The following is a 27479-nucleotide window of genomic DNA, read 5'->3' on the forward strand; positions in this document are numbered from 1 at the left end:
GAGAGAGAGAGAGAGCCAGAGACAGAGAGAGACAAAGAGAGAGAGCCAGAGACAGAGAGACACACACAGAGAGAGTGGGGGACGGTGTGAGAGGAAGGGGCGCACGCTAAAATAACTGACACACGCACACACACGCACGCACGCATGCAAACAACCACACACACACACATACACACGCACACAAACACACACACACACAAACACACACACACACACTGCATATTCATAGTATGCACGATCTGTGGGCTAATAGCGTGACACTGATATCGTTTTTAGACAGCTGAATAGGAATTACCACCACAGCCGGTGACAAATGTTTTTGGGTAATGTGTGCACGTGAGTGTGTGTGTGTGTGTGGGGGGGGGTGCACGTGTGTGCGCGCGTGTACTTGCGTGTGCGTGTGCGTACGTGTACCTACGTGTGCGTGTGTGTCTGTCGGTGTGTTTGTATCGTGTATCTGCGTGTGCGTTCGTGTGCGTGTGTGTGTATGTGTGTGTGTGTGTGTATCTGTCAGTGTGTGTGTACTTGAGTGTGTGTGTGTATTTTGTGTTGTTGTTGTTGTTGTTGTTGTTGTTGTTGTTGCTATTGTTGTTGTTTTTGCTGTTGTTGTGGTGGTGGTGGTTAAGTGTTATGGTTGTTTTCTTTCGTTCTGTTCACTAAATTAAATGAAAGGCGCAGTCATACAGCCCATTGAACCATAAAACACACTGCTAATGCTTTAATAGATTTTATTGTATAGGCCTATACGTAAAGGAAATTGAGAGTTCATTTGTCAGTTATGGCAGCGGTGTTCTGTGAAGACAGTCGCTTTGTCTCCTACAGTGCCATACAGTAGTCGAACACCTCTGCAACAAAATCACCAATCATCGTTAATGGACAATCCAGGGCAAAGAATAAACAAATCATGCACTTACACATTTGAAATCCACAATCAGAAACGTACTTAGGCCAAAAAAAAAAGAGGTCTGTTTACGGTAACATAGGCCCAAAAAATAGGGTCGGTAGGTCGAGATTTTTTTTTTTCTCAAAAAACCATATTTTTACGTTATTTTGCAAAAAAAAACCAAGATTTTTTTTTTCCAAATGCCAAAACAAAGTCTAGGGTCGCGCAAAAAAAATAGGGTCGGTCGGGTTACCGTAAACAGACCTATTTTTTGGGGGGGCCTTATTCGGATACAAGAAAGAAAAATAATCCAGCTCAATTTGTGAATGTTAGTGAAGACATAGTGAAGACCTATGCGTGCTTTGCCACTATTATTGTCACTGTAGAAATAAAGGTCTGTTTGACACGGAGGTACATACGTTTGTCAGCATACAATCACAACAATACATTTCCCAGGACTTCTGAAACTTTACAACAACAAAATTGACTACGCATTTCAAGCCTAAAAAGCCTCAAGAAGGATATTGCCTGCCGTCATCGTTACTTTTTGACGCAAAACACCAGTGAAATTGCGTGAAACACGTCCAATGAGTATGTAATGTTGTGTCTATTGGCGTGCTGTGCAGTACCGACTGTGCCATACAAATGTTACTATTGAATCTTTATTTCCTTTGCTTTCACACCACAACTGAGTTATCTAGTATTCCTGTCCCCTGGGAAAGAATACACAAATCAGCAGCAGCAGCTAGTTTGTTTGCTTGTTTGTTTGTTTGCTTAACGCCCAGCCGACCACGAAGGGCCATATCAGGGCGGTGCTGCTTTGACATATAACGTGCGCCACACACAAGACAGAAGTCGCAGCACAGGCTTCATGTCTCACCCAGTCACATTATTCTGACACCGGACCAACCAGTCCTAGCACTAACCCCATACTGCCAGACGCCAGGCGGAGCAGCCACTAGATTGCCAATTTTAAAGTCTTAGGTATGACCCGGCCAGGGTTCAAACCCACGACCTCCCGATCACGGGACGGACGCCTTACCACTAGGCCAACCGTGCCGGTATCATCATCATCAGCAGCAGCAGCAGCAGCAGTAACAACAGAAGAAGAAGAACAAGAACAAGAAGAAGAAGAAGATCAAAAAGATCAAGCATAACAAGTCGCGTAAGGCGAAATTACTACATTTAGTCAAGCTGTTGAACTCACAAAATGAAACTGAATGCACTGCATTTTTACACAATGACCGTAGTCCGCCGCTCGTGCAAAACGCAGTGAAACTGACGAGCCTGTTTAGCGCGGTAGTGGTTTCGCTGTGCTGCATAGCACGCTTTTCTGTACCTCTCTTCGTTTTGACTTTCTTATTTATCGAAAAAATGAAAAAAACACCCGGGGATATCATTCCCAGGAACTCTCATGTCGAATTTCATAAAGATCGGTCCAGTAGTTTATCGCTCTACACACACACACAGACAGACAGACACACACTCACACAGACAGACACACATACACCACGACCCTCGTCTCGATTCCCCCTCTATGTTAAAAAATTTAGTCAAAACTTGACTAAATGTGAAAAGAAGCAGAAGAAGAAGAACAACAACACCACCACCACCACCACCGAGAATATACAAATCATCATCATCAGCAGCAGCAGCAGTAACAACAGAAGAAGAAGAACAAGAAGAAGAAGAACAAGAAGAACAAGAAGAAGAAGAAGAAGCAGAAGAAGAAGAACAACAACAACAACGACAACAACAACAACAACAACGACGACGGCGATAACGACGACGACGACAACAACAACAACAACAACAGCTCTCTCACCCAGGGTCTCAATGAACTTGGTGTACTCCGTCGCGTCCAAAACGCCATCGGCACCTCCTGCTCGTTAAAAAAAAGTCTTCAATTATTTGCTCCAAATGATTGTTACTTTTAATTTTCTTTAAGTAAAAACATCAAATGGAAGAGTAAATCAATAATAACGAGTCTTCAATTATTTGCTTCAAATGATTGTTACTTTTAATTTTCTTTAAGTGAAAATATCAAATGGAAGATAGTTAGTTTGACGGAAGTGTTGAAGAGATTGTCCATGGGACCGAACAGAAACAATTCTTTAATAGGGACAACTTGCCTACTGTTTGCGTTTGCTCCGGCATGCATTGCTGGTTGAACCGGAAGTAGCATTCACATCGACCGGATATATTGATTGCTTTGTGGTTTGACAAATTTACTCCTGCGAATGCAGTGTGTCCCTTTGCACCCAGACTTGATTTGAGTGATTCTATGGCCTGATCGTGCAGGGGCAAAAAGATTTTATTAGGAGTTGGTTACTAACTTACTATCATGTGAGTGACTTTTTAAAACTCAGCAACGACTATTTACTTATATTTAAGGGAAATGTGACACTACGTGTCTGAAACAGAGTTCTTAATTGTAAAAAAAACGCCATGGTGCACATTTCTAAGGTTCTCAGTAGAAACGCGTGAGGGGGCCCGAAAATTCAAAAGGATTCAGATGAAAACCGTTACCTCAAACAAAATAATTTCAAATTAACTGTATACGATTAAATTTCAACAATGAGCAATACATTCGAAATTTAATATATCAAGCCTGAGAAATGAAAGCGTGGACATGTAGGCCTACTCACCCTTGCTGTCGGTGTCCTCAAAGATGTCCTTGACCAGCTCAAAGGAGAACCCTCCGTCCGTGACCAGCGGGTTCTGTCCGATCTTGCGGCACGTTGCCTTCAGTGACTCTTGAGTCTCGCTATCCACGCCCTCACCGTCTCGTCTGGTCAGTGAGCAGCTCGGGGTCACAAGGATGGGGAAACTGACCTTCACATCGCAGTGTTTACCCACCCAGTCAGTGGCGGTATCTGCAGCCTGTCGAGGTAATCATAATTATAACAAAACAATCTATCATGTTTATAAAGTGCAGGAATCCAATTAGAACCGGTGTAACACGAGAAAATTACTGCCACGAGCTTTTTACTTCGGAGTAAAAATGTCGTACAAAAATGTTAAAATAAAATGAGTGCCGGTGTAACACGAGAAAATTACTCCCACGAGATTTTTACTCCGGAGTAAACATTTCGTACGAAAAAGTTACTCCCTTTACGAAAAAAGCACTCCCCCATTTCACGAGAAAATTACTCCCCACGACAGGTGAGTTCCGAGTAAACATTTCGTACAAAAGTGTTACTCCCATGACGAATAAATTACTTCACCCAAACACAAGCAATTTAACTTCCCATGCCAGGTGTACGAAATTGTTACTCCCTTGTCCCCTGTTAGTCTTGGTGGTGGAAGGGGTGGAAGGAGGGTAGCGCGACATTCGTGTACGCGAGATCACTTACTGGCATTATCCCTTCGCCCGCATCCCATTTTTGCGTACGAGATTTTTACTGGAAGTAAAAAAAATGGGGAGTAAAAATTTCGTGGAGGGAGTAATTTTTTCGTGCCTTGGGGAGTTCTTTTCTCGTACGAAAAGTGTACTCGGAGTAAGAATTTCGTACGAAATATTTACTCCGGAGTAAATTTTTCGTGGAGTAAAAATTTCGTGTTACACCGGCTGCCGTACCCGCGAAACTGACAGCGGTCGTAACAGAAAAGCGGGGCGGCCGTATCAGTGCACTGCTGGCGGCCGTAACTGCTAGCACAGCGACGGCGTACCAAACTGAAAAATACCGTATGACATGCTCTTTTGACTTTTCCTTAGCCGATGCCACAAACACACTTGCACTGATCAGTATTGGGACACTGCTATTGATGCATTTCAGTTATAATACATCACATTACCTGATCAAATGACCTTAGTTGCTTCAAGTCTCTTGTAATCTCCACCATTAAAAAAAAAATCCCCAAATCGATCATTATCAACAAATACGTCGCTGTCACAAATCTAAAACAGAAGCCTCAAAAATTAAACCGATAACATGTTAATCCTCATGCAATCATGAATCCGCTGAGACCAAATAAACTTTGTTGGCTTCGATAATTACGCCACAGTAACTTCATGATTAGTTTGGAAGTAACCGACTACTTTCGCGCTCGAAACCTGGTTGACTACCGGACTGCAGAACTTGATGCTGTCGTAACACACGACGATTTTTCTGCCGTAACACTTCCCCCGGCGTGAACACAGGCGCCCTCAACTAAATGCTTCGCGTCGTCGAATTGTTCCCCCAACATTTTGGAAACCCTTAAAAATGATGTGATCCGCCCCGGGTGCACACACAGTAGGCCTACACACACACACACACACAGCCACTGGCGGAGTGGGGTCTATGTCGACCAAAAGAGTGGGAGGGGGATTCCCTGTATACAGGGAATACCACAGGATTTAGTTCCTGTAGCGTGTCGCTGATATCGCTGAAAGTCTCGTGATGCTTGGCGACATCGGGTCAGTAGAATTTGATGTTTTTCAATCTTTTTTTATATTAATTCTTAGAAATTCGAGTATGGTTTGCAAGTTTTATTTAAAAACTCCACCCTGTGGGATTCCCTGTATACAGGGAATCCCCCTCCAGGAACTCCACCTACAGGGAATCCCACTCTTTTGGTCGACATAGACCCCATCACCCACACACTGACGAACCGTGGAACGAAACACAATCAGTACCGTTTGTGAGAAGAACAACAACTCACGGTCGACACCTAATCGTTGAGATACAAGTTCTCTCTCTCTCTCTCTCTCTCTCTCTCTCTCTCTCTCTCTCGGCATTTAGTCAAATATATATATTTTTTAAGTCATAATGTTCTTCACTCAGTGCCCGTGTTACTGACTCGGAGAACGGCGCTGGCCAAGGGAAACTACTCTTGAGTTCCAACTTTTTTTAAACCCTGTTCCGATCCCAGTTTTGGCATAACACAGCCAGCATGGCCGACAACTACGAGTCTGTGATTTGCGTCAAGAATGAAGTGTTTGTGTACAAAATTCCCCCTCGCCCGTCAAATAGAGGATACAGGTAATGTAGACTTAGCAGTATGAGCGTCTTTTCGTTTGGTCTTGAGCAATATTTGAATTCCGCATACAGGAATGATTTGTTAATTTATTCAACACTTGTGATGATTCCCAAGAAAAGGGGGTGTGATTCCTGAAAGCGTAATGTACAGAGTACACTCACAGAGATATAGAATAGAGCCACTAAGCGCTGTGCTGGCAGGGGAAACGATTGCAGCTACCGGGCCGCCATTTCGCTGTGCCCATCCCACAGCCTGACCAGTGTATATTTCAGTGGGAATGTGGCACACTGGGCTTCTTATCTCCGTCGGTTGATTAGAATCAGCTGGCATAATGTTATTGAGTAATGAAGAAACTATTCAGAAAATAATATGATCTGCTAGTGGCGGTACCTGGTGGATGGAAGGGGGAGAATGGTATTTCTTACCGCATACTAAATACGTTACACTGATCGAAAGAGAGAAAAAAACGGGCGCACAGTCACACACACGAACGAACGAACGAACACACACACACACACACACACACACACACACACACACACACACACACACACACACACACACCTGAGACAGAGACTGTCAGACAGATTGAGACAAAAAGGTTATACGAAACCAAGAACATTAATTTTATAACAATTGAAAAAATGATGCAAAACCAGTTAGTGTCACAAGAGAAGCCAATCAGACGAAGCAAACATCAAGATGACAAAGTTAAACAAATTTGTAGATGTTATTCATAAACCTCTCTCTCTCTCTCTCTCTCTCTCTCTCTCTCTCTCTCTCTCTCTCTCTCGCATGATGTCTCTCTCTCTCTCTCTCTCTCGCATGATGTCTCTCTCTCTCTCTCGCATGATGTCTCTCTCTCTCTCTCTCTCTCTCTCTCTCTCTCTCTCTCTCTCTCTCTCTCTCTCTCTCGCATGATGTTGAAAAAGTGCAAGCTGCACTATTCATCTTTCGGATGAGAAAAACCGAGGTCCCTTCGTGTACACTACATTGGGGTGTGCACGTTAACGATCCCACGATTGACAAAAGGGTCCAGGAAAGGGTCTTTCCTGGCAAAATTGTATAGGCATAGATAAAAATGTCCACCAAAATACCCGTGTGACTTGGAATAATAGGCCGTGAAAAGTAGGATATGCGCCGAAATGGCTGCGATCTGCTGGCCGATGTGAATGCGTGATGTATTGTGTAAAAAAAGTCCATCTCACACGGCATAAATAAATCCCTGCGCCTTGAAAATGTGCGCGATATAAATTGCATAAAATAAAAATAAAAAAATAAAAAAATAAATCCCTGCGCTTAGAACTGTACCCACGGAATACGCGCGATATAAGCCTCATATTGATTGATTGATTGATTGATCTTTAGTGCAAGGGCTGGATGTACAAAAGCAGACTACTGCTAAAATCTACTACCCTCGTTAAATAAAGAATTGTCATTCTCTCTCTCTCTCTCTCTCTCTCTCTCTCTCTCTCTCTCTCTCTCTCTCTCTCTCTCTCTCTCTCTCTCTCTCTCTCTCTCTCTCTCTCTTTCGCCCCCACCCTTCTCCACCTCTCTGTCTCTCTCTCTCTCTGTCTCTGTCTGTCTGTCTGTCTGTCTGTCTGTCACAGTCTGTCTGTCTGTCTCTCTCTCTCTCTCTCTCTCTCTCTCTCTCTCTCTCTCTCTCTCTCTCTCTGTAAATGAAACAAATCTTTGCCGTAATAAGAAATGCAATAGTGACATCAAAGCTAAATTTGTCAATTTAAGTCAGTATACACGAGTGACACAAAAACGATACAGCCATTTGAGGGTGGGGGTGTCTGTAAAAGGGGGTTTCCATTGTAAAAGAAACAGCAATTTGATAAATGATACATTTGTTTTCGAACCAAACAAGTCGGCTGAAATCATGTCAAAGCTAAATTCTTTAAATCCGAGCATTATACACAGAAGAGTACTCAAAAGAAGAATGTACAACAAGCTTATTAAAATCAGTGAAACATGTCAGTGTCCAGGGCCGGACCCAGGGGGGGGGGGTTCCAGGGGTTCCCGGGAACCCCACCCCTGGAAAAAGCATGTACCTTGCTTTGACTTTTACTAGTTTTAGCACCAAAACAATGCTGCTCTTAACCCTCAAAACAAGGCCCAGAATGCACCAGATTGCACAGATTTTAACCGTTTTTCAAAAATTTTCCGGGGGAGCATGCCCCCTGACCCCCTTAGTTCGCGCGCCTGCAAAGCAGGCGCGCGCTTGTGGCTTCGCCACTTCGCTGATTTGCCCCTCCAAAAAAGGAGGAACCCCCCCCCTTACAACTCATTTGGTCCGGCCCTGGTGTCAGTATCAGTCAAACAAACCTGACATCTTTCAGCCAAAATCTTTAATACATGATTAAGTACAAACACATGAGTGAACTTATTTATGAACGATACATCAATCTCATCATTAAAACATGAGTATTTCAAACGAATCTGAATTGTTGAAGTCGATTGTCCTCCATACAATAAAATTAATATACAATATAATTGAAAGTAAAACTAAAGAAAAAGCAGTGCAGGCAAAATGGTCCCACTGAAAACCGACTGAGAGAGAGAAGAGAGAGAGAGAGAGAGAGAGAGAGAGAGAGAGAGAGAGAGAGAGAGAGAGAGAGAGAGAGAGAGAGAGAGAGAGAGAGAGGAGAGAGAGAGGGGAAGAGAGAGAGAGGGAGAGAGAGAAAGAGAGGGTGAGGGAGAGAGAGGGGAAGAGAAAAAGAGAGAGAGAGAGAGAGAGAGAGAGAGAGAGAGAGAGAGAGAGAGAGAGAGAGAGAGAGAGAGAGAGAGAGAGAGAGAGAGATGTCTTACTACAAAATCAACAGGTTAGTATTTTCAATAATAATAAAATTTAAAAAAGCAAAATTAAGCAGCATACAGACACACGCATCATTATTCTACAACTTTGCTTTTTTTATTAACATGATTATAAGGTTTAAACAAGGTGGTATTGAGATTGTAGCTCTCAAAAAACAAAGACCGGACAGAGCGAAACAGGGTGTGCCAGCGAAAGAATGGGCACACCGCGATGGCCGGCGCGCGGGTCTCGGTTACTGCACGGTTTGCGGCGCTTGGTGGCTCTATTCTATATCTCTGTGAGTACACTACCTGGATTGTTTTATAAAGAAGAGCGCCACTACCAGCGGAGACCGTACGTGTTCCGCGAGTGATAAACTTTAGACGTAAGTTTTGATTTCATTACCGAATGCCGTTCCCAAACGTTGGTCTGGAAAGAAAGATGAATATGCCGGTAACTGTTAGTGTTAGTCTTAGTGTTACAAAGATCTCATTTTACTCCTAAGACAATTTGTCTCACAGGACTTGTTGATCTCGCATAAACTCCACACTGACTATCCCTGAAAGCGGTACACTTATTTGAGGTAGAAGAGCATGTAGGTTTCTTGCAAGTGAAAGAAAATCATGGTCAAATTGATAGGTTTTTAGACTTGGCAAAGAGTACACGCTCTCCAAGTGTATACCTGTAGGATCCATAGGACTGTATACACTCCAACAATGAAATTGAAAAGCTCTGTTACAACTCGTAAGCCAATGAAATGCGCCGTTACAATACAAGTAGCCAATGAAAATCAATCAGATGTATTAACTTCTGCCATATCTTTTTCGTAGTGAATACACATCGTCACATGTATATGATGTAATAATATACAGGGCTGGCACTTGCATAGTATACAACCACTTCTAAGTTCTATATCGATACACACGAGAAGTGTGTTCCAAACTCCAATTCCAACAATAAACTGCTGTGTTGCATCAGTTTTGTGTGTGTTTTTGTGTCTGTTTGTCCCTAGCGTACTTTGATACTATGAATCGAAAGTGAAGCGATTCTTCGCAAAATGTCGTTGAATGACTCGACACGAGTGTTGATGCGTTTCTCTGATCTGTTAGTGTTATGTACACTCCGAGAATTTAATATACATTTCAGTAAAGGCTGGGCAGCATCAGATTATTTTAGTTTTTAGTACTCTCTCAGGGTTTAACCTGTGAGAAAATGGCAATGGGACATTTGTCCCCCTCAACCAAATTCCGATGGGACATAGTCTAAGGCAAGAAGCACCAAAGAGGCCTGTACGCGTTTTGACTAAAGATGCAAAATGATGCAATATGGTGCCATCTGAGAATTAGCCGCTATATCGTGTTATCTGTGTGTGTGATCTGATGTAAAGTGTACATTTTGTGGTGCAGTGGTATGTAATCTCAATCAGTCAATGCGCCCTTTGACGCACTGAAGGGAATTGTGATGGGACATTTTCAGATTTAATGCGCAAATGGCGCACTAGTAAATGAAACCCTGCTCTCTGATAATCAACTGCACAGCGTTCCAATGGCAAAATGGAGTCGAATAGCAAATTCGCTTCCTGAAAGGAAGTTAACGCCAGTGAGTTCAGACTTTTAGTTTTACCCAAAATACAATTTTACTCCAAAATATGATTACTTCCTGAAGTAAATCATAACTAAATTTGCGCAGAGTGGTTAAGTCCTTTATTTAAATGATGAAAGGGAAGGATTTCATTACTAATAACTAAATATTTGAAAGTTATTCGGGGGATAAGCGTGTGGTGTTTAAACTTTAATAATGCGAGATCAACAAGACCCGTGAGAAAAACGTTTACAAAATCCCCCCCCACCCCCAAGCAAAAATGGAGAAGAATTGTGATCCCAGGGTCACACTCACAGGTTCAAATCCCGGCAGGGACGGACATGTGTCAACTTTATGTGCAGACTCAGAGGCTCTATCCATGTGACACCCCAGTGGCATGTTAAAGACCTCGGTCATTCTGCCAGCAGTGCAGGTGGCTTACACCTAAACTGTAAACACGCACACACTTGGGGAGCGCGACTCTTGTTGCTGCTAGCTTTCCACGGGGAGGAAGCAACCACCATTGGGATAAATTATAATACTAATACAGTAAAACCTGCGAGCAAAGGACGCTCTTGGGGAGCCTTGCCACTGTCCTTTGTAGCAAGGTGTCCTTTCTTATGAATATGAATGTGCCAACATTTTTTTGGGGAAAAAAAACAAACAGTCACTGATTCTTTTTTGCCACAGTGATTATTAAAACTCAAAAGTTTTAAAGCCCGCAAGTTTTTTTTGTTTTTTTTCAGAGAGAGAGGTGCAATCGGTTTCTTATCTGAAGCAATGGGCCATTCACTGGAAGATTCTTTGATCGAGCTGTTGAAAACCACTCGAAGAGTTCTTCGTTCAACTCATCATAGGTTGTTTTTCTTCTCTTAACACATTTTGCCGTCGATCTGGCACCGGAGTCCCACTGACTGAGAATTTGTGTTTGATCAGCTTTTATGTTGAAAATTTGAGTTTTTCCGCAATTCAGCTCATCAGCAACTTTTCGAACGGTCTTTATGACATCGACTCTCTCTTCTAAAGTCAATATTTTTCATTTTGGCATGATGAGACGAAGGCGAAGGATGAGACGAAGACGAAGGATGAGACGAAGACGAAGGATGAGACGAAGACGAAGGATGAGACGAAGACGAAGGATGAGACGAAGACGAAGGATGAGACGAAGATGCATCACAGTACAGAAAGTAGAAACCCGAAATGTTTGTGAGTTCACCGCTTCACGGCATCGACCAATGAGCGTGCACCATACAAAAATCAACTTCTTTCAAGTGCTGTCATTGGCTTACAAAATAAGCTTCTCGCGCGTTCACATCACCAGCAAGATTGTATTTGCAGAACCAAGATGGCGGACCAGCGTCTACTAAAAGCTGACTTAGCTGTCTGCTTCAAGGGTTTGTCCGTTGTTGACAAGTAACGAACGCAATCGGGACCAAAAAAGGGTGTCCGCGTCCGCGCCTTTGAGGTGTTCGCTCTTTTAAGGTGTTTTTGAGAGTAAAATACATCCATCCTCACTTGAATTGTCCGTTATGCAAAGGTGTCCGCCGAAATAAGGGTCCGCTAGATGCAGGTTTTACTGTAGAGTAAATTAAATTAATATGAAATGAAATTTATTTCAGAGCGTCTGAGTGGAAGCTTGATGTGCCCGACTGGACGGGGAGGCTGAGGGTGGTGGCCCACGGCAAAGAGCTCTTCATCAAGCTGGAAGATAAAAATGGTATGGCTGACGTGTTCTTCCTGTTCCTATTTTACATTGAAATATTTACATTCACTGGAACCCGCCTTTTAATACCTCAAAAATCTGGTGGGAAAAAAACCAGGTCTTAGAAAGGAGGGAGTTTTAACCAAAACAAATGGAGCTAGGAGCTGGAGGTAGATTTACAAAAGCTATGAACAGAACATCTGAGAAAGGAGGGTCTTAAACAGGAGGAAGCCTTACTCCTATTTTTTGTTGGGCGGGGGGGGTCTCAAAAGGGGTGTTCCACTGTATTTACGTAGTTATTACAGTGTAACCCTCATTTCACCGGCGCGGTTGGCCTAGTGGTAAGGCGTCCGCCCCGTGATCGGGAGGTCGTGGGTTCGAACCCCGGCCGGGTCATACCTAAGACTTTAAAATTGGCAATCTAGTGGCTGCTCGCCTGGCGTCTGGCATTATGGGGTTAGTGCTAGGACTGGTTGGTCCGGTGTCAGAATAATGTGACTGGGTGAGACATGAAGCCAGTGCTGCGACTTCTGCCTTGTGTGTGGCGCACGTTATATGTCAAAGCAGCACCGCCCTGATATGGCCCTTCGTGGTCGGCTGGGCGTTAAGCAAACAAACAAACAAACAAACCAAACCCCCATTTCAGACCTCCCCCTTTTAAGACCTTGTTTTTTCTGTTCATAACCCCTGTAAATGTAACCCCATTTTAAGACTGCCTCCTTTGCAAGACCTCAATTTCTCAGATTTTCGAAGGTCATAAAACTTGATTAAAAGGGGAGGTCGACTGTGTAGTCATGAATTATGGTTAATGTTAGTGTGTTTAACATTTACGTCAATCCACGATGAAGACCGAGAAGTTTCAAATGGAAGCATGTTAATGTTATTGTAATTCAATTTGACAACGATCTCTTTCCTGCTTTCATGCAGTTGTAAACAGACAGAATTGGTTCTGTACTGTTCACACACTACTTTCAGTCCACCTACCTGCAAGGGTCAAGTCCCAAGAAATATGTCTCTGTTTTCCTATCGTATCACTCTGCTCCTGTTTTGTTTTTCTTTCACATACAGGTTTTTTTTTGACGGGTTTCAGGACAGCAAACTCTAAAACAAATTCTTTTCATCACAAAAGCGATACTTGTAAAATGACCCTCAAAGCTAACCGAGACTAGTTGAGGTTGTATCAATGCGCCTCACCAGCAGGTTGTTAATAGCTTTTTTAGCGAGTGTTCATCAACAATTAATGACCGGTAATTTTTAATGAGTTAGGGCATTCTGACCAATCACAGGATCTGTTTCATTAAAACACCAACTTGATTGAATTATAATTAACAATAACATGACCCCATTTAACACTTAAACATTTAACAAGAATTATTAGGACATTCAATAAGACAAAAACATTAATTAAGTTCTCATATATAAATAGCTTGATAACAAGCACACCTATTATTACCTTGTATTATTTTGTATCGACATGTGTGCGATTGTATTTTTGCAGGTGAATTATTTGCTCAGTGTCCTGTGGAGGAATACCCTAGCATTGCCGTGGAGTCCGTCATGGATTCCAGTCGCTACTTTGTCCTCAGAATTAAAGATCCAAGTGGTAAGTACACCATATGAAGAGCTCAAAGCAACTCTGGACTGGTCATTTCTACGGTAATTTTGAACTTGGGTAGGAGACAGCTCAGACAGCAGCGGCGCTAGCTTTAAAAGCAGTTGTCACTATCAGTATTTGGCTAGGGATTTATTTCCAAGAGTCAACTTTTTGCAAACTCCCTTGGTATCCGAACATCCCCCCTACCCTGTGGGTCTCATCATTTGCAGAATTCACTCTTCAATGCATTTTGCTTGAACTGCTCGTGTGTGAGAGTAATCCCCCCGCGGGTTAGGGGGAAGAATTTACCCGATGCTCCCCAGCATGTCGTAAGAGACGACTAACGGATTCTGTTTCTTCTTTTACCCTTGTTAAGTGTTTCTTGTATAGAATATAGTCAATGTTTGTAAAGATTTTAGTGAAGCAGTATGTAAGAAATGTTGTCCTTTGTACTGGAAACTTGCATTCTCCCAGTAAGGTAATACATTGTACTACGTTGCAAGCCCCTGGAGCAAAATTTTGATTAGTGCTTTTGTGAACAAGAAACAATTGACAAGTGGCTCTATCCCATCTCCCCCCTTTCCCCGTCGCGATATAACCCTTCGTGGTTGAAAACGACGTTAAACACCAAATAAAGAAAAAAGAAAGAAAGAACGTGTGAGAGTAAGAATGAATTAAAAAGATGGCATCTGATTTAGGTAATTAGAAGGAAAACATTGTCAGAGCCATTTTGTGTACACAAAGCACCACGAAAGCTAGTGCTCACATGAAAGGGTATCTGCATGAAATCATGCTTTTTTATCAACAAGAAATAGACAAAAGTAGACACATTTTTGGAGCTAATTCCAATCCATTTATTAATATTCCAAATACTTCCTGTTGATAATGGAGAGTTATATGGAATATCATGCTGAAGTTCAAGACTGCCAGTTCCAATATATGAGAATAACATGAACTCAGCTCGTAATATTAATAACGCTCCAATTATTAGCAGTGTTAACCAGCATGATAGTTCATGTATTATGGTACGGGAAGGTCACTGGGTACTGATGTTATGCAAAAAGAACAATCTTTCTTGGACTGGACACATGTTGTCAACATTGAAAGTTTATTCAGACAAAATGACACTTGTCGATGTTTGCGTTTCGCTTACCGGAGGGAGGCAGATATTTTTGGGGAAGAAGTTATTGGTTGTGTCGATTGTTTTTCAAAATAAAAATAATAAATAAGTTGTAAGAGAAGGTAGTTGACAGGCTGTTTTTTGTTTCTGTTTGTGCAGGGAGGAGCGCTTTCATCGGTATAGGATTTGCTGACCGATCAGATTCCTTTGACCTTAACGTATCACTGCAGGATCACTTCAAGTGAGTGTACGCCAGTGTTGTTTTCAGGCCTCCATCTTCGCTCACTGAGGCGTTGTGATCCCTGACCAGTTGACTGTCTAATAGACTTAACATGTAGGAGGTCTTCTGACAGAACAATTCTTTTGTAGCCTGGATATTTGGACCTGTACATATTTTCAATCCAAGTGGAACTGATCAAGCTATTGTTCTCTGAGTCTGGGAACAACACTGTACCACCTGTGTGTGAAAAAATCCAAAAACAGACACGGCTAACGTTCCATAATTCAGAATAAAAAAACCAAGAATTGTAAATTATTGGAACGTTTAACTATCGACAAAACAAAAGGTTACATTTAGTAGTACTAGTACGTTGACCGAGTGGTCTTTTAAGTAGTAGATTACCTTCCTGGTATTTTGCAGGTGAGTTTCATTGCCGATTTTGAGATAAGTTCTTTATTTGTATCAGAAGACGTGTGTGTGTACAACGCCTGTTCCTTCTCTGGTTACCCATTCTGTCAATAGACTGACAACGTTGACTGGTGACCATGAATGAAGGAAGCTTGGATTTATGTCCCCGGCAGTGTTGGCACTAGAAGTGTATGTCCCCGGCAGTGTTGGCACTAGAAGTGTATGTCCCCGGCAGTGTTGGCACTAGAAGTGTATGTCCCCGGCAGTGTTGGCACTAGAAGTGTATGTCCCCCGCAGTGTTGGCACTAGAAGTGTAGTAACCCGATATTACCTTGATGACAGCAACAATTAATTTCACAAAGAACGGTCAATTGGTAATGTGGCACTCGGTCCAAATTTTGTACAGTTTCTCACACTGCATTAGCAATTTTATAAATTCAGTATGAAAAACTGTTGAATGCAATTCAAACCAGTAACCCTGATCGGTTGAGAATTTCTTTTCTATTTGCTTTCACATCAATGATCAAAACCAGTAACATTTCCAGTGTACTTGATCACTATCCATGTAGTACTAGTAGGTACAGTAGTGTGAGTGTTTACTGTAGTCTTCAAGATTTAACAAACTTTTGATTGGATTCTAAGGAGAATTTTTATTCAGGCGTTTGCAGACTTTTGGCAGAGACACTTTTATTAAATTTGTAGGTGCACTTGAGGTGTTGGAGCCAGCAGGGAGCTCAGTTGGTAGAGCACTGGACTTGGGATTCTCTGGTCACAGGTTCAAATCCAGACGGGGGTAGGACATGGTTCAACTTTCTGTGCAGACTCAGAGACGTTATCCATGTTCCTCCCCGTGTCACCATTTTGGCACGTGTTGAGGAGCATGGCCATTCTACTTGAAGTATAGCTGGTTGATCTGACCTAAACACACAAACTCCTGGGGAGCTGTGCTCTTGTTATGGCTAGCTTTGCACAGTGTGTAAGTGACCTGAATACAGTGGAACCACTCTTGTTATGGCTAGCTTTGCACAGTGTGTAAGTGACCTGAATACAGTGGAACCACTCTTGTTATGGCTAGCTTTGCACAGTGTGTAAGTGACCTGAATACAGTGGAACCACTCTTGTTATGGCTAGCTTTGCACAGTGTGTAAGTGACCTGAATACAGTGGAACCACTCTTGTTACGGCTAGCTTTGCACAGTGTGTAAGTGACCTGAATACAATGGAACCACTCTTGTTATGGCTAGCTTTGCACAGTGTGTAAGTGACCTGAATACAGTGGAACCACTCTTGTTATGGCTAGCTTTGCACAGTGTGTAAGTGACCTGAATACAGTGGAACCACTCTTGTTATGGCTAGCTTTGCACAGTGTGTAAGTGACCTGAATACAATGGAACCACTCTTGTTATGGCTAGCTTTGCACAGTGTGTAAGTGACCTGAATACAGTGGAACCACTCTTGTTATGGCTAGCTTTGCACAGTGTGTAAGTGACCTGAATACAGTGGAACCACTCTTGTTATGGCTAGCTTTGCACAGTGTGTAAGTGACCTGAATACAGTGGAACCACTCTTGTTATGGCTAGCTTTGCACAGTGTGTAAGTGACCTGAATACAGTGGAACCACTCTTGTTATGGCTAGCTTTGCACAGTGTGTAAGTGACCTGAATACAGTGGAACCACTCTTGTTATGGCTAGCTTTGCACAGTGTGTAAGTGACCTGAATACAATGGAACCACTCTTGTTATGGCTAGCTTTGCACAGTGTGTAAGTGACCTGAATACAGTGGAACCACTCTTGTTATGGCTAGCTTTGCACAGTGTGTAAGTGACCTGAATACAGTGGAACCACTCTTGTTATGGCTAGCTTTGCACAGTGTGTAAGTGACCTGAATACAATGGAACCACTCTTGTTATGGCTAGCTTTGCACAGTGTGTAAGTGACCTGAATACAGTGGAACCACTCTTGTTATGGCTAGCTTTGCACAGTGTGTAAGTGACCTGAATACAGTGGAACCACTCTTGTTATGGCTAGCTTTGCACAGTGTGTAAGTGACCTGAATACAGTGGAACCACTCTTGTTACGGCTAGCTTTGCACAGTGTGTAAGTGACCTGAATACAGTGGAACCACTCTTGTTATGGCTAGCTTTACACAGTGTGTAAGTGACCTGAATACAGTGGAACCACTCTTGTTATGGCTAGCTTTGCACAGTGTGTAAGTGACCTGAATACAGTGGAACCACTCTTGTTATGGCTAGCTTTGCACAGTGTGTAAGTGACCTGAATACAGTGGAACCACTCTTGTTATGGCTAGCTTTGCACAGTGTGTAAGTGACCTGAATACAGTGGAACCACTCTTGTTATGGCTAGCTTTGCACAGTGTGTAAGTGATCTGAATACAGTGGAACCACTCTTGTTATGGCTAGCTTTGCACAGTGTGTAAGTGACCTGAATACAGTGGAACCACTCTTGTTATGGCTATCTTTGCACAGTGTGTAAGTGACCTGAATACAGTGGAACCACTCTTGTTATGGCTAGCTTTGCACAGTGTGTAAGTGACCTGAATACAGTGGAACCACTCTTGTTATGGCTAGCTTTGCACAGTGTGTAAGTGACCTGAATACAGTGGAACCACTCTTGTTATGACTAGCTTTGCACAGTGTGTAAGTGACCTGAATACAGTGGAACCACTCTTGTTATGGCTAGCTTTGCACAGTGTGTAAGTGACCTGAATACAGTGGAACCACTCTTGTTATGGCTAGCTTTGCACAGTGTGTAAGTGACCTGAATACAGTGGAACCACTCTTGTTATGGCTAGCTTTGCACAGTGTGTAAGTGACCTGAATACAGTGGAACCACTCTTGTTATGGCTAGCTTTGCACTGTGTGTAAGTGACCTGAATACAGTGGAACCACTCTTGTTATGGCTAGCTTTGCACTGTGTGTAAGTGACCTGAATACAATGGAACCACTCTTGTTATGGCTAGCTTTGCACAGTGTGTAAGTGACCTGAACACAGTGGAACCACTCTTGTTATGGCTAGCTTTGCACAGTGTGTAACTGTAAGTGACCTGAATACAGTGGAACCACTCTTGTTATGGCTAGCTTTGCACAGTGTGTAAGTGACCTGAACACAGTGGAACCGACTCTTGTTATGGCTAGCTTTGCACAGTGTGTAAGTGACCTGAATACAGTGGAACCACTCTTGTTATGGCTAGCTTTGCACAGTGTGTAAGTGACCTGAATACAGTGGAACCACTCTTGTTATGGCTAGCTTTGCACAGTGTGTAAGTGACCTGAACACAGTGGAACCACTCTTGTTATGGTTAGCTTTGCACAGTGTGTAAGTGACCTGAATACAGTGGAACCACTCTTGTTATGGCTAGCTTTGCACAGTGTGTAAGTGACCGGAATACAGTGGAACCACTCTTGTTATGGCTAGCTTTGCACAGTGTGTAAGTGACCTGAACACAGTGGAACCACTCTTGTTAGTGGTTAGCTTTGCACAGTGTGTAAGTGACCTGAATACAGTGGAACCACTCTTGTTATGGCTAGCTTTGCACAGTGTGTAAGTGACCTGAATACAGTGGAACCACTCTTGTTATGGCTAGCTTTACACAGTGTGTAAGTGACCTGAATACAGTGGAACCGACTCTTGTTATGGCTAGCTTTGCACAGTGTGTAAGTGACCTGAACACAGTGGAACCACTCTTGTTATGGCTAGCTTTGCACAGTGTGTAAGTGACCTGAACACAGTGGAACCACTCTTGTTGTGGTTAGCTTTGCACAGTGTGTAAGTGACCTGAATACAGTGGAACCACTCTTGTTATGGCTAGCTTTGCACAGTGTGTAAGTGACCTGAACACAGTGGAACCACTCTTGTTATGGCTAGCTTTACACAGTGTGTAAGTGACCTGAATACAGTGGAACCACTCTTGTTATGGCTAGCTTTGCACAGTGTGTAAGTGACCTGAATACAGTGGAACCACTCTTGTTATGGCTAGCTTTGCACAGTGTGTAAGTGACCTGAACACAATGGAACCACTCTTGTTATGGCTAGCTTTGCACAGTGTGTAAGTGACCTGAATACAGTGGAACCACTCTTGTTATGGCTAGCTTTGCACAGTGTGTAAGTGACCTGAACACAGTGGAACCACTCTTGTTATGGCTAGCTTTGCACAGTGTGTAAGTGACCTGAATACAGTGGAACCACTCTTGTTATGGCTAGCTTTGCACAGTGTGTAAGTGACCTGAATACAGTGGAACCACTCTTGTTATGGCTAGCTTTGCACAGTGTGTAAGTGACCTGAATACAGTGGAACCACTCTTGTTATGGCTAGCTTTGCACAGTGTGTAAGTGACCGGAATACAGTGGAACCACTCTTGTTATGGTTAGCTTTGCACAGTGTGTAAGTGACCTGAACACAGTAGAATCACTCTTGTTATGGCTAGCTTTGCACAGTGTGTAAGTGACCTGAATACAGTGGAATCACTCTTGTTATGGCTAGCTTTGCACAGTGTGTAAGTGACCTGAATACAGTGGAACCACTCTTGTTATGGCTAGCTTTGCACAGTGTGTAAGTGACCTGAACACAGTGGAACCACTCTTGTTATGGCTAGCTTTGCACAGTGTGTAAGTGACCTGAATACAGTGGAACCACTCTTGTTATGGCTAGCTTTGCACAGTGTGTAAGTGACCTGAATACAGTGGAACCACTCTTGTTATGGCTAGCTTTGCACAGTGTGTAAGTGACCTGAATACAGTGGAACCACTCTTGTTATGGCTAGCTGTGTGTAAGTGACCTGAACACAATGGAACCACTCTTGTTATGGCTAGCTTTGCACAGTGTGTAAGTGACCTGAATACAGTGGAACCACTCTTGTTATGGCTAGCTTTGCACAGTGTGTAAGTGACCTGAATACAGAGGAACCCCTCTTGTTATGGCTAGCTTTGCACAGTGTGTAAGTGACCTGAATACAGTGGAACCACTCTTGTTATGGCTAGCTTTGCACAGTGTGTAAGTGACCTGAATACAGTGGAACCACTCTTGTTATGGCTAGCTTTGCACAGTGTGTAAGTGACCTGAACACAGTGGAACCAGTCTTGTTATGGCTAGCTTTGCACAGTGTGTAAGTGACCTGAATACAGTGGAACCACTCTTGTTATGGCTAGCTTTGCACAGTGTGTAAGTGACCTGAATACAGTGGAACCACTCTTGTTATGGCTAGCTTTGCACAGTGTGTAAGTGACCTGAATACAGTGGAACCACTCTTGTTATGGCTAGCTTTGCACAGTGTGTAAGTGACCTGAACACAGTGGAACCACTCTTGTTATGGCTAGCTTTGCACAGTGTGTAAGTGTCCTGAACACAGTGGAACCACTCTTGTTACGGCTAGCTTTGCACAGTGTGTAAGTGACCTGAACACAGTGGAACCACTCTTGTTATGGCTAGCTTTGCACAGTGTGTAAGTGACCTGAATACAGTGGAACCACTCTTGTTATGGCTAGCTTTGCACAGTGTGTAAGTGACCGGAATACAGTGGAATCACTCTTGTTATGGCTAGCTTTGCACAGTGTGTAAGTGACCTGAATACAGTGGAACCACTCTTGTTATGGCTAGCTTTGCACAGTGTGTAAGTGACCTGAATACAGTGGAACCACTCTTGTTATGGTTAGCTTTGCACAGTGTGTAAGTGACCTGAACACAGTGGAACCACTCTTGTTATGGCTAGCTTTGCACAGTGTGTAAGTGACCTGAATACAGTGGAACCACTCTTGTTATGGCTAGCTTTGCACAGTGTGTAAGTGACCTGAATACAGTGGAACCACTCTTGTTATGGCTAGCTTTGCACAGTGTGTAAGTGACCTGAACACAGTGGAATCACTCTTGTTATGGCTAGCTTTGCACAGTGTGTAAGTGACCTGAATACAGTGGAACCACTCTTGTTATGGCTAGCTTTGCACAGTGTGTAAGTGACCTGAACACAGTGGAACCACTCTTGTTATGGCTAGCTTTGCACAGTGTGTAAGTGACCTGAATACAGTGGAACCACTCTTGTTATGGCTAGCTTTGCACAGTGTGTAAGTGACCTGAATACAGTGGAACCACTCTTGTTATGGCTAGCTTTGCACAGTGTGTAAGTGACCTGAATACAGTGGAACCACTCTTGTTATGGCTAGCTGTGTGTAAGTGACCTGAACACAGTGGAACCACTCTTGTTATGGCTAGCTTTGCACAGTGTGTAAGTGACGTCGACCTGAACACAGTGGAACCACTCTTGTTATGGCTAGCTTTGCACAGTGTGTAAGTGACCTGAATACAGTGGAACCACTCTTGTTATGGCTAGCTTTGCACAGTGTGTAAATGACCTGAATACAGTGGAACCACTCTTGTTATGGCTAGCTTTGCACAGTGTGTAAGTGACCTGAACACAGTAGAATCACTCTTGTTATGGCTAGCTTTGCACAGTGTGTAAGTGACCTGAATACAGTGGAACCACTCTTGTTATGGCTAGCTTTGCACAGTGTGTAAGTGACCTGAATACAGTGGAACCACTCTTGTTATGGCTAGCTTTGCACAGTGTGTAAGTGACCTGAATACAGTGGAACCACTCTTGTTATGGCTAGCTTTGCACAGTGTGTAAGTGACCTGAATACAGTGGAACCACTCTTGTTATGGCTAGCTTTGCACAGTGTGTAAGTGACCTGAATACAGTGGAACCACTCTTGTTATGGCTAGCTTTGCACAGTGTGTAAGTGACCTGAACACAGTGGAACCCCTCTTCTAAGACCTTAACAAATCTGAGAAAAATAGGTCTTAAAAAGGGAGGAGTCTTAAAATCAAGATTAATTTACAGAGGTTATAACAGAAACTTGAAAAGTAAGGTCTTAAATTGTTTAAAGGGGGAAGGTCTAAAATTGTAGGGTCTTAAAAGGGGGGTTCCACTGTATCTGAGCAATGGGAAAGTAAGGCAATGAGTATGACACTGCCTGTGACTGTGCAGGTGGATTAAGCAGGAGAAGGACGCAGAGAAGGCCACACACGAACTGACCACAGCGCCCAAGCTGGACCTGGGCTTCAAGGCTGGACAGACCATCACGCTAAACATCGGGGTCAGTTCTCACCCTGTCTTGTTCAGTGCTCGTCACATGACCAACGTTCAAGTGTTCGTAACAGTTCTTGAGAAGAAACAAATAATGATGGCCATGTGGCCATGTTGGGTTTGATGCGTGCATGCCTGGTTTTCTCCTGTAGATGGGTGTTGGCACAAGAGGTCTGCCCGCTGTCCTCAGCCAACATGCTCCGTCTTCATGGCAGCTCAGGTTTTTTATCGAGGTTCTTTCCTCTAGATCCGCCGTGTTTCGCCTAGGGGCTTGCGCTGCCTATTTGATAGGGTCACCTCGTGGAGGATGTGGTCATAGACCACGCACGGTCGGTCTTGGGATAGGGAAACGTTATGCTAGTCCGGAGGGATTACGCCACAAAGGCCACCTCGCGAAGACCCAGGGTCCTAGACTAGGGAGGTCCAAGGGGGAGCACTGGGAGGGCTACCCCTCTACCCGCACCTCCAACACAATCCCTTCCCCTGGTAGCTTCATCCCCAAGGAGGAGACAGGGCTACCTGCAACACCCCACAAATAATGATAATAATGAGAGCTTGTAAAGGTCGAACCACAAAGAATCATGCTCTCTGCGCTTTACATATTAAATATGAATAAAACACACTAGTTTGAAATTGAATGCATATAAATAGTAACATATAGAATAGAACACAAAACTTACGATAACAACATAGACTTTGTAACGAAATCCTCTAGGCACACACTGGAGTCTAGACACACCGTGTTTCTTTCAGGGCTGGCGCTTGTTTGATATGATTTATCTCAACAGGGAAATCTGAATATATGCAGATGAAAGAAGAGGGAGGAGCAACTGTTTCTTCAGTGTCGTGTTGGTGGAGTTATAATTTTCTCATAGGTAACATTGAAACCTTGGTTAGCAGACCAAGATGGAGGTGTTTTTTTTGGTGTCGTGTTACCCCCCGCGGGTTAGGGGGAGTCCCATATTGGTTGGGACGAGAAAGAATTTACCCGATGCTACCCAGCATGTCGTAAGAGGCGACTAACGGTTCTGTTTCTCCTTTTACCCTTGTTAAGTGTTTCTTGTATAGACTATAGTCAATGTTTGTAAAGATTTTAGTCAAGCAGTATGTAAGAAATGTTAAGTCCTTTGTACTGGAAACTTGCATTCTCCCAGTAAGGTAATATATTGTACTACGTTGCAAGCCCCTGGAGCAATTTTTTGATTAGTGCTTTTGTGAACAAGAAACAATTAACAAGTGGCTCTATCCCATCTCCCCCTTTCCCCTATCCCATCTCCCCCCTTCCGCCGTCGCGATATAACCTTGAAAACGACGTTAAACACCAAATAAAGAAAGAAGGAAAGGTGTCGTGTTGAACTTTTCTCTCATGATATGACATTGACATTTGTGTGTGCAGGCCATGAAAGAGGGGGGAGCAAGGGCGAAACCAAAGCCACGCGCCGCGGGAGGAATGCTACCACCACCGCCAGGAGGGGGAGGAATCAAGATCCCCCCTCCCTCGGCCGGGAGCGCTGGTCGAGTAGCACCTCCTCCCTCTTCGGGCGCAGGTTTTGATCTCGTCTCTGCTCCCCCTCCCACAAACCCCTCCCCCGTGGCCTCCACCAATAGTAGCGGGTCTTCCAGCATGGATCTACTGTTTGACCTTGGTCCCAGCGACACAACGTCAGCACCCCCACTGGCCCCCGCCCCCCTCGTCCAGCCCCAGAGCCAGGGGGCCAGCGATGGCTGGGGAGACTTCACTGGCGCCGCCAACAGGTCAGTCACCTACATTTCTTTGTTGTTATGATTTATAATCGTTGTGAAGGAGATGTAAACAATTATATTTGTGTGTGTGTGTGTGTGTATGTTTTCTGGAAATTGTGAATCTCTCTGAGCAGGTTTTAATCCTGGATTTTGCACTTTAGAAGTATTATACAGATCTGGGAACCCAGACACAGTTTTGCTTTATTTTGTACGCATGAGTGTCTAGAATACGAACAGTATGGTTAGTTAAAAAACAATATGACGAGAAAAATTCCTAGACTACTTTTCGTAATTGTTAGTGTTCAAATCCATGTCACAATCTTTGGTTTCCATGTTATGAAGTTGACGTAATTTAAAACCCTTATGATTTACTAAACGTGTACAAACAAAATATGCAAGTATTTCTGATTCTTTATCTGCAGGCCAAGGGTATATATATATATGGAATCATCAGTTCTTATTAATGAAATCAAATTGTATGGTTAAAATGTCTCAGTTAACACTTTCTACCCCGCCTATGTTGACCAAGTTTTTTTTTTTAGCCGAGACCAGCTGTGCTGCAGCAGGTCACTCAGAATTGTAGTAACTGTGTGGTATTGTGTATCAACACGCTGGAATGCAGGCGTTAGATGGATTTTGCAGGAAGCGGGTGAAGCTAACAGTCTGAGCGGATATATCCGTACCTGGTCAAATAGAGTCATATGAGTGGGTACGGATATATCTGTACCTGGGAGACAATGAGTTAAGAAAAGAAATGTCAACTTCGTAACATGGTTTCCACTCGCGCCCCCTAATTGGCGTGGAGGCGCGTCCCCCGGGTGGTGGATGGGGGAGCCTTCTCTACTAACTTCTGAGAGAAGGTCGCATCACTCTCGATGCCATGAACCTAATTAGGATCTTTTTCTTGTTTCTTCTCTATTTCTGCCTCCCCAAAGTCCTTTTACTTTCCTTTTCTCACCCATAAAATTCTTCACTTATTACCCTTGTTAAGTGGTTCTTGTATAGAATATAGTCAATGTTTGTAAAGATTTTAGTCAAGCAGTATGTAAGAAATGTTTAGTCCTTTGTACTGGAAACTTGCATTATCCCAGTAAGGTCATATATTGTACTACGTTGCAAGCCCCTGGAGCAATTTTTTGATTAGTGCTTTTGTGAACAAGAAACACTTAACAAGTGGCTCTATCCCATCTCCCCCCTTTTCCCTATCCCATCTCCCCCCTTTCCCTCGTCGCGATATAACCTTCGTGGTTGAAAACGACGTTAAACACCAAATAAATAAATAAATAAATAAATAAAACATGGTTTCCACTGGTACGCAGCTGTGGAGAATAACCCATGTGTTTGTTGGTTATGTTGCAGCTCATCACAAGCAGTGTCAAACGATGATGGAGGGCTTGGGGACTGGGTCCAGTTTTGATGTGCATCACATCACATGTCCCTTTATGAACGTTATCCGACTGAATGCTTTGCTTCTGTCCGTCTTCTCACACTTAGAGTCTCTGTGTCCAAAACCAGACAGTGCACACACCTAGAGACAGTCACAATCTCCAGTGGTACCTGTGAGGAAAGGACACCCTCGGGACCAGCCAACAGCGTCCCGACATTGCGGGTGGCCTGTTATGACAGGTATATTTTGGTCAAGAGAATAGACAGGGACAAGAGAATGTTTCCTTTCTTGGTGGTGTGGCGTCCCCCCATCAGAGTCATCACAGGTACCACTGTAGTTTACGTCTCTATGATTTGAATCAACAACTGCATGCTTTGCATCTGTCCTTTGTGTTAGCCATAGAGTCTCTTAGCCATAGAGTCTCTTAGCCATAGAGTCTCTTAGCCATAGAGTCACTTAGCCATAGAGTCTCTTAGCCATAGAGTCTCTTAGCCATAGAGTCCCTGTGTCAGAAACAAAATAAAGTGGAACCCCCCTTTAAAGACCTCAACAAATCTGAGAAAATCAGGTCTCAAAAAGAAAGGAGTCGAGAAATGAAGGTAATTTTACAGAGACAATGAACAGAAAAAAAACCCTGAAGGTCTTAGAAAGGAGGAAGTCTTAAATTGGGGGGTCTTACAGGCGGGGTTCCCCTGTACAGTACATGCAGTGTACAGAGCTAGATGAGACTAATCTTGTTCACATTTGCTCACATCACAAATCTGAAGTAAATTAGATACAATGTACAGTACATGCAGTGTACAGAGCTAGATGAGACTAATCTTGTTCACATTTGCTCACATCACAAATCTGAAGTAAATTAGATACAATGTACAGTACATGCAGTGCACAGATCTAGATGAGACTAATCTTACTCACATTTGCTCACATCACAAATCTGAAGTAAATTAGATACAATTATGTTCTGATACTGTTCATGGCGGGGATATAGCTCAGTTGGTAGCGCGCTGGATTTGTATTCAGTTGGCCGCTGTCAGCGCGAGTTCGATCCCAGGTTCGGCGGAAATTTATTTCACAGAGTCAACTTTGTGTGCAGACTCTCTTCGGTGTCCGAACCACCCCCCGTGTATACTACATTGGGTGTGCACGTTAAAGATCCCACGATTGACAAAAGGGTCTTTCCTGGCAAAATTGCTTAGGCACAGTTAATAATTGTCTACCATACCCGTGTGACTTGGAATAAGGCCGTGAAAGGTAAATATGCGCCGACATGGCTGCAATCTACTGGCCGTATAAAATTTCATCTCACACGGCATCACTGCAGAGCGCCTAGAACTGTACCCACGGAATATGCGCGATATAAGCCTCATTGATTGATTGATTGATTGATGTAGAAGTGAGAATGTTAGGTAGCAGATTAATAGGTACTAAAAAGAGTAAGGGCTTATTTACTGGACTGTATTATGCCAAGTTTAGACCAAGCTTTGGTTCACTGTAAAACTAAAGGTGTGGGTCAAGGACTACTACTTAGTAGTAGTCCTTGGTGTGGGTGTATGCGCGTGTCAATGACTCTCCCGTCGCCGTTTCACAGACTGAAAGGATACATGGGTTTGTCTATATCTGGCATAGAACATGAATGCATTGTAAAAATAACATTTTGTGTTGATGTTATCAGTTTCTGTGATAAGTTATGTGTTATTTGTGAATCAAGAGTAGTTTGTGTAACCGGTAGATTGAGAACAAGTTAGTGATGTTTTGTGTAGAGAGTTCAGACTGTCTAATGTTAGTTGTAGATCAGATCCTGTGTAAAGTACTAATTTTGTGATCTGCATCTGATCAGATGTCATGTAAATTAACAGTTGTATTATAAACAGTTGGTGAGAATGTGCTTAGGGGGTCATTTGGAATTTGTGTTCATCATTTGATTTTGCGTGGGTAAACATTTCCTTTTCTTCTTCATCATGCTGTGTATGTGTGTGT

General features: G+C 43.2%; 1 protein-coding gene and 1 long non-coding RNA gene across 3 annotated transcripts; one reads left to right on the top strand and one right to left on the bottom strand.

The window, feature by feature from the left end:
• Positions 1-711: 711 nt before the first annotated feature.
• Positions 712-5098, bottom strand: LOC138979177 (uncharacterized). 2 transcript variants are annotated; one of them, XR_011459916.1, is made up of 4 exons: positions 4941-5098; positions 3532-3766; positions 2709-2765; positions 712-845 (listed from the first exon to the last, which is right to left on the bottom strand). It is a non-coding gene; the product is annotated as an uncharacterized lncRNA (long non-coding RNA). The 2 variants fall into 2 exon arrangements; XR_011459915.1 differs by lacking the exon at positions 4941-5098 and having other exon boundaries at positions 3532-4466.
• Positions 5099-5745: 647 nt separating this feature from the next.
• Positions 5746-26883, top strand: LOC138978039 (adaptin ear-binding coat-associated protein 1-like). The gene is made up of 7 exons (XM_070350664.1): positions 5746-5850; positions 11849-11946; positions 13430-13534; positions 14805-14886; positions 22271-22379; positions 23766-24124; positions 25472-26883. The coding sequence occupies exons 1-7, from the start codon at positions 5762-5764 to the stop codon at positions 25527-25529; spliced, it is 900 nt and encodes a 299-aa protein (XP_070206765.1). The 5' UTR covers positions 5746-5761; the 3' UTR covers positions 25530-26883.
• The last annotated feature ends 596 nt before the right edge of the window (positions 26884-27479 follow it).

Source organism: Littorina saxatilis, linkage group LG10, assembly GCF_037325665.1.
Source record: "Littorina saxatilis isolate snail1 linkage group LG10, US_GU_Lsax_2.0, whole genome shotgun sequence".
NCBI lineage: Eukaryota > Metazoa > Mollusca > Gastropoda > Littorinimorpha > Littorinidae > Littorina > Littorina saxatilis.

Coding starts and splice junctions, on each gene's coding strand:
- LOC138978039 (XM_070350664.1), top strand. CDS start 5,762: ATGGCCGACAACTACGAGTCTGTGATTTGCGTCAAGAATGAAGTGTTT. Junction 5,851..11,848: donor CCGTCAAATAGAGGATACAG/GTAATGTAGACT, acceptor AATTTATTTCAG/AGCGTCTGAGTGGAAGCTTG. Junction 22,380..23,765: donor CCATCACGCTAAACATCGGG/GTCAGTTCTCAC, acceptor TTGTGTGTGCAG/GCCATGAAAGAGGGGGGAGC.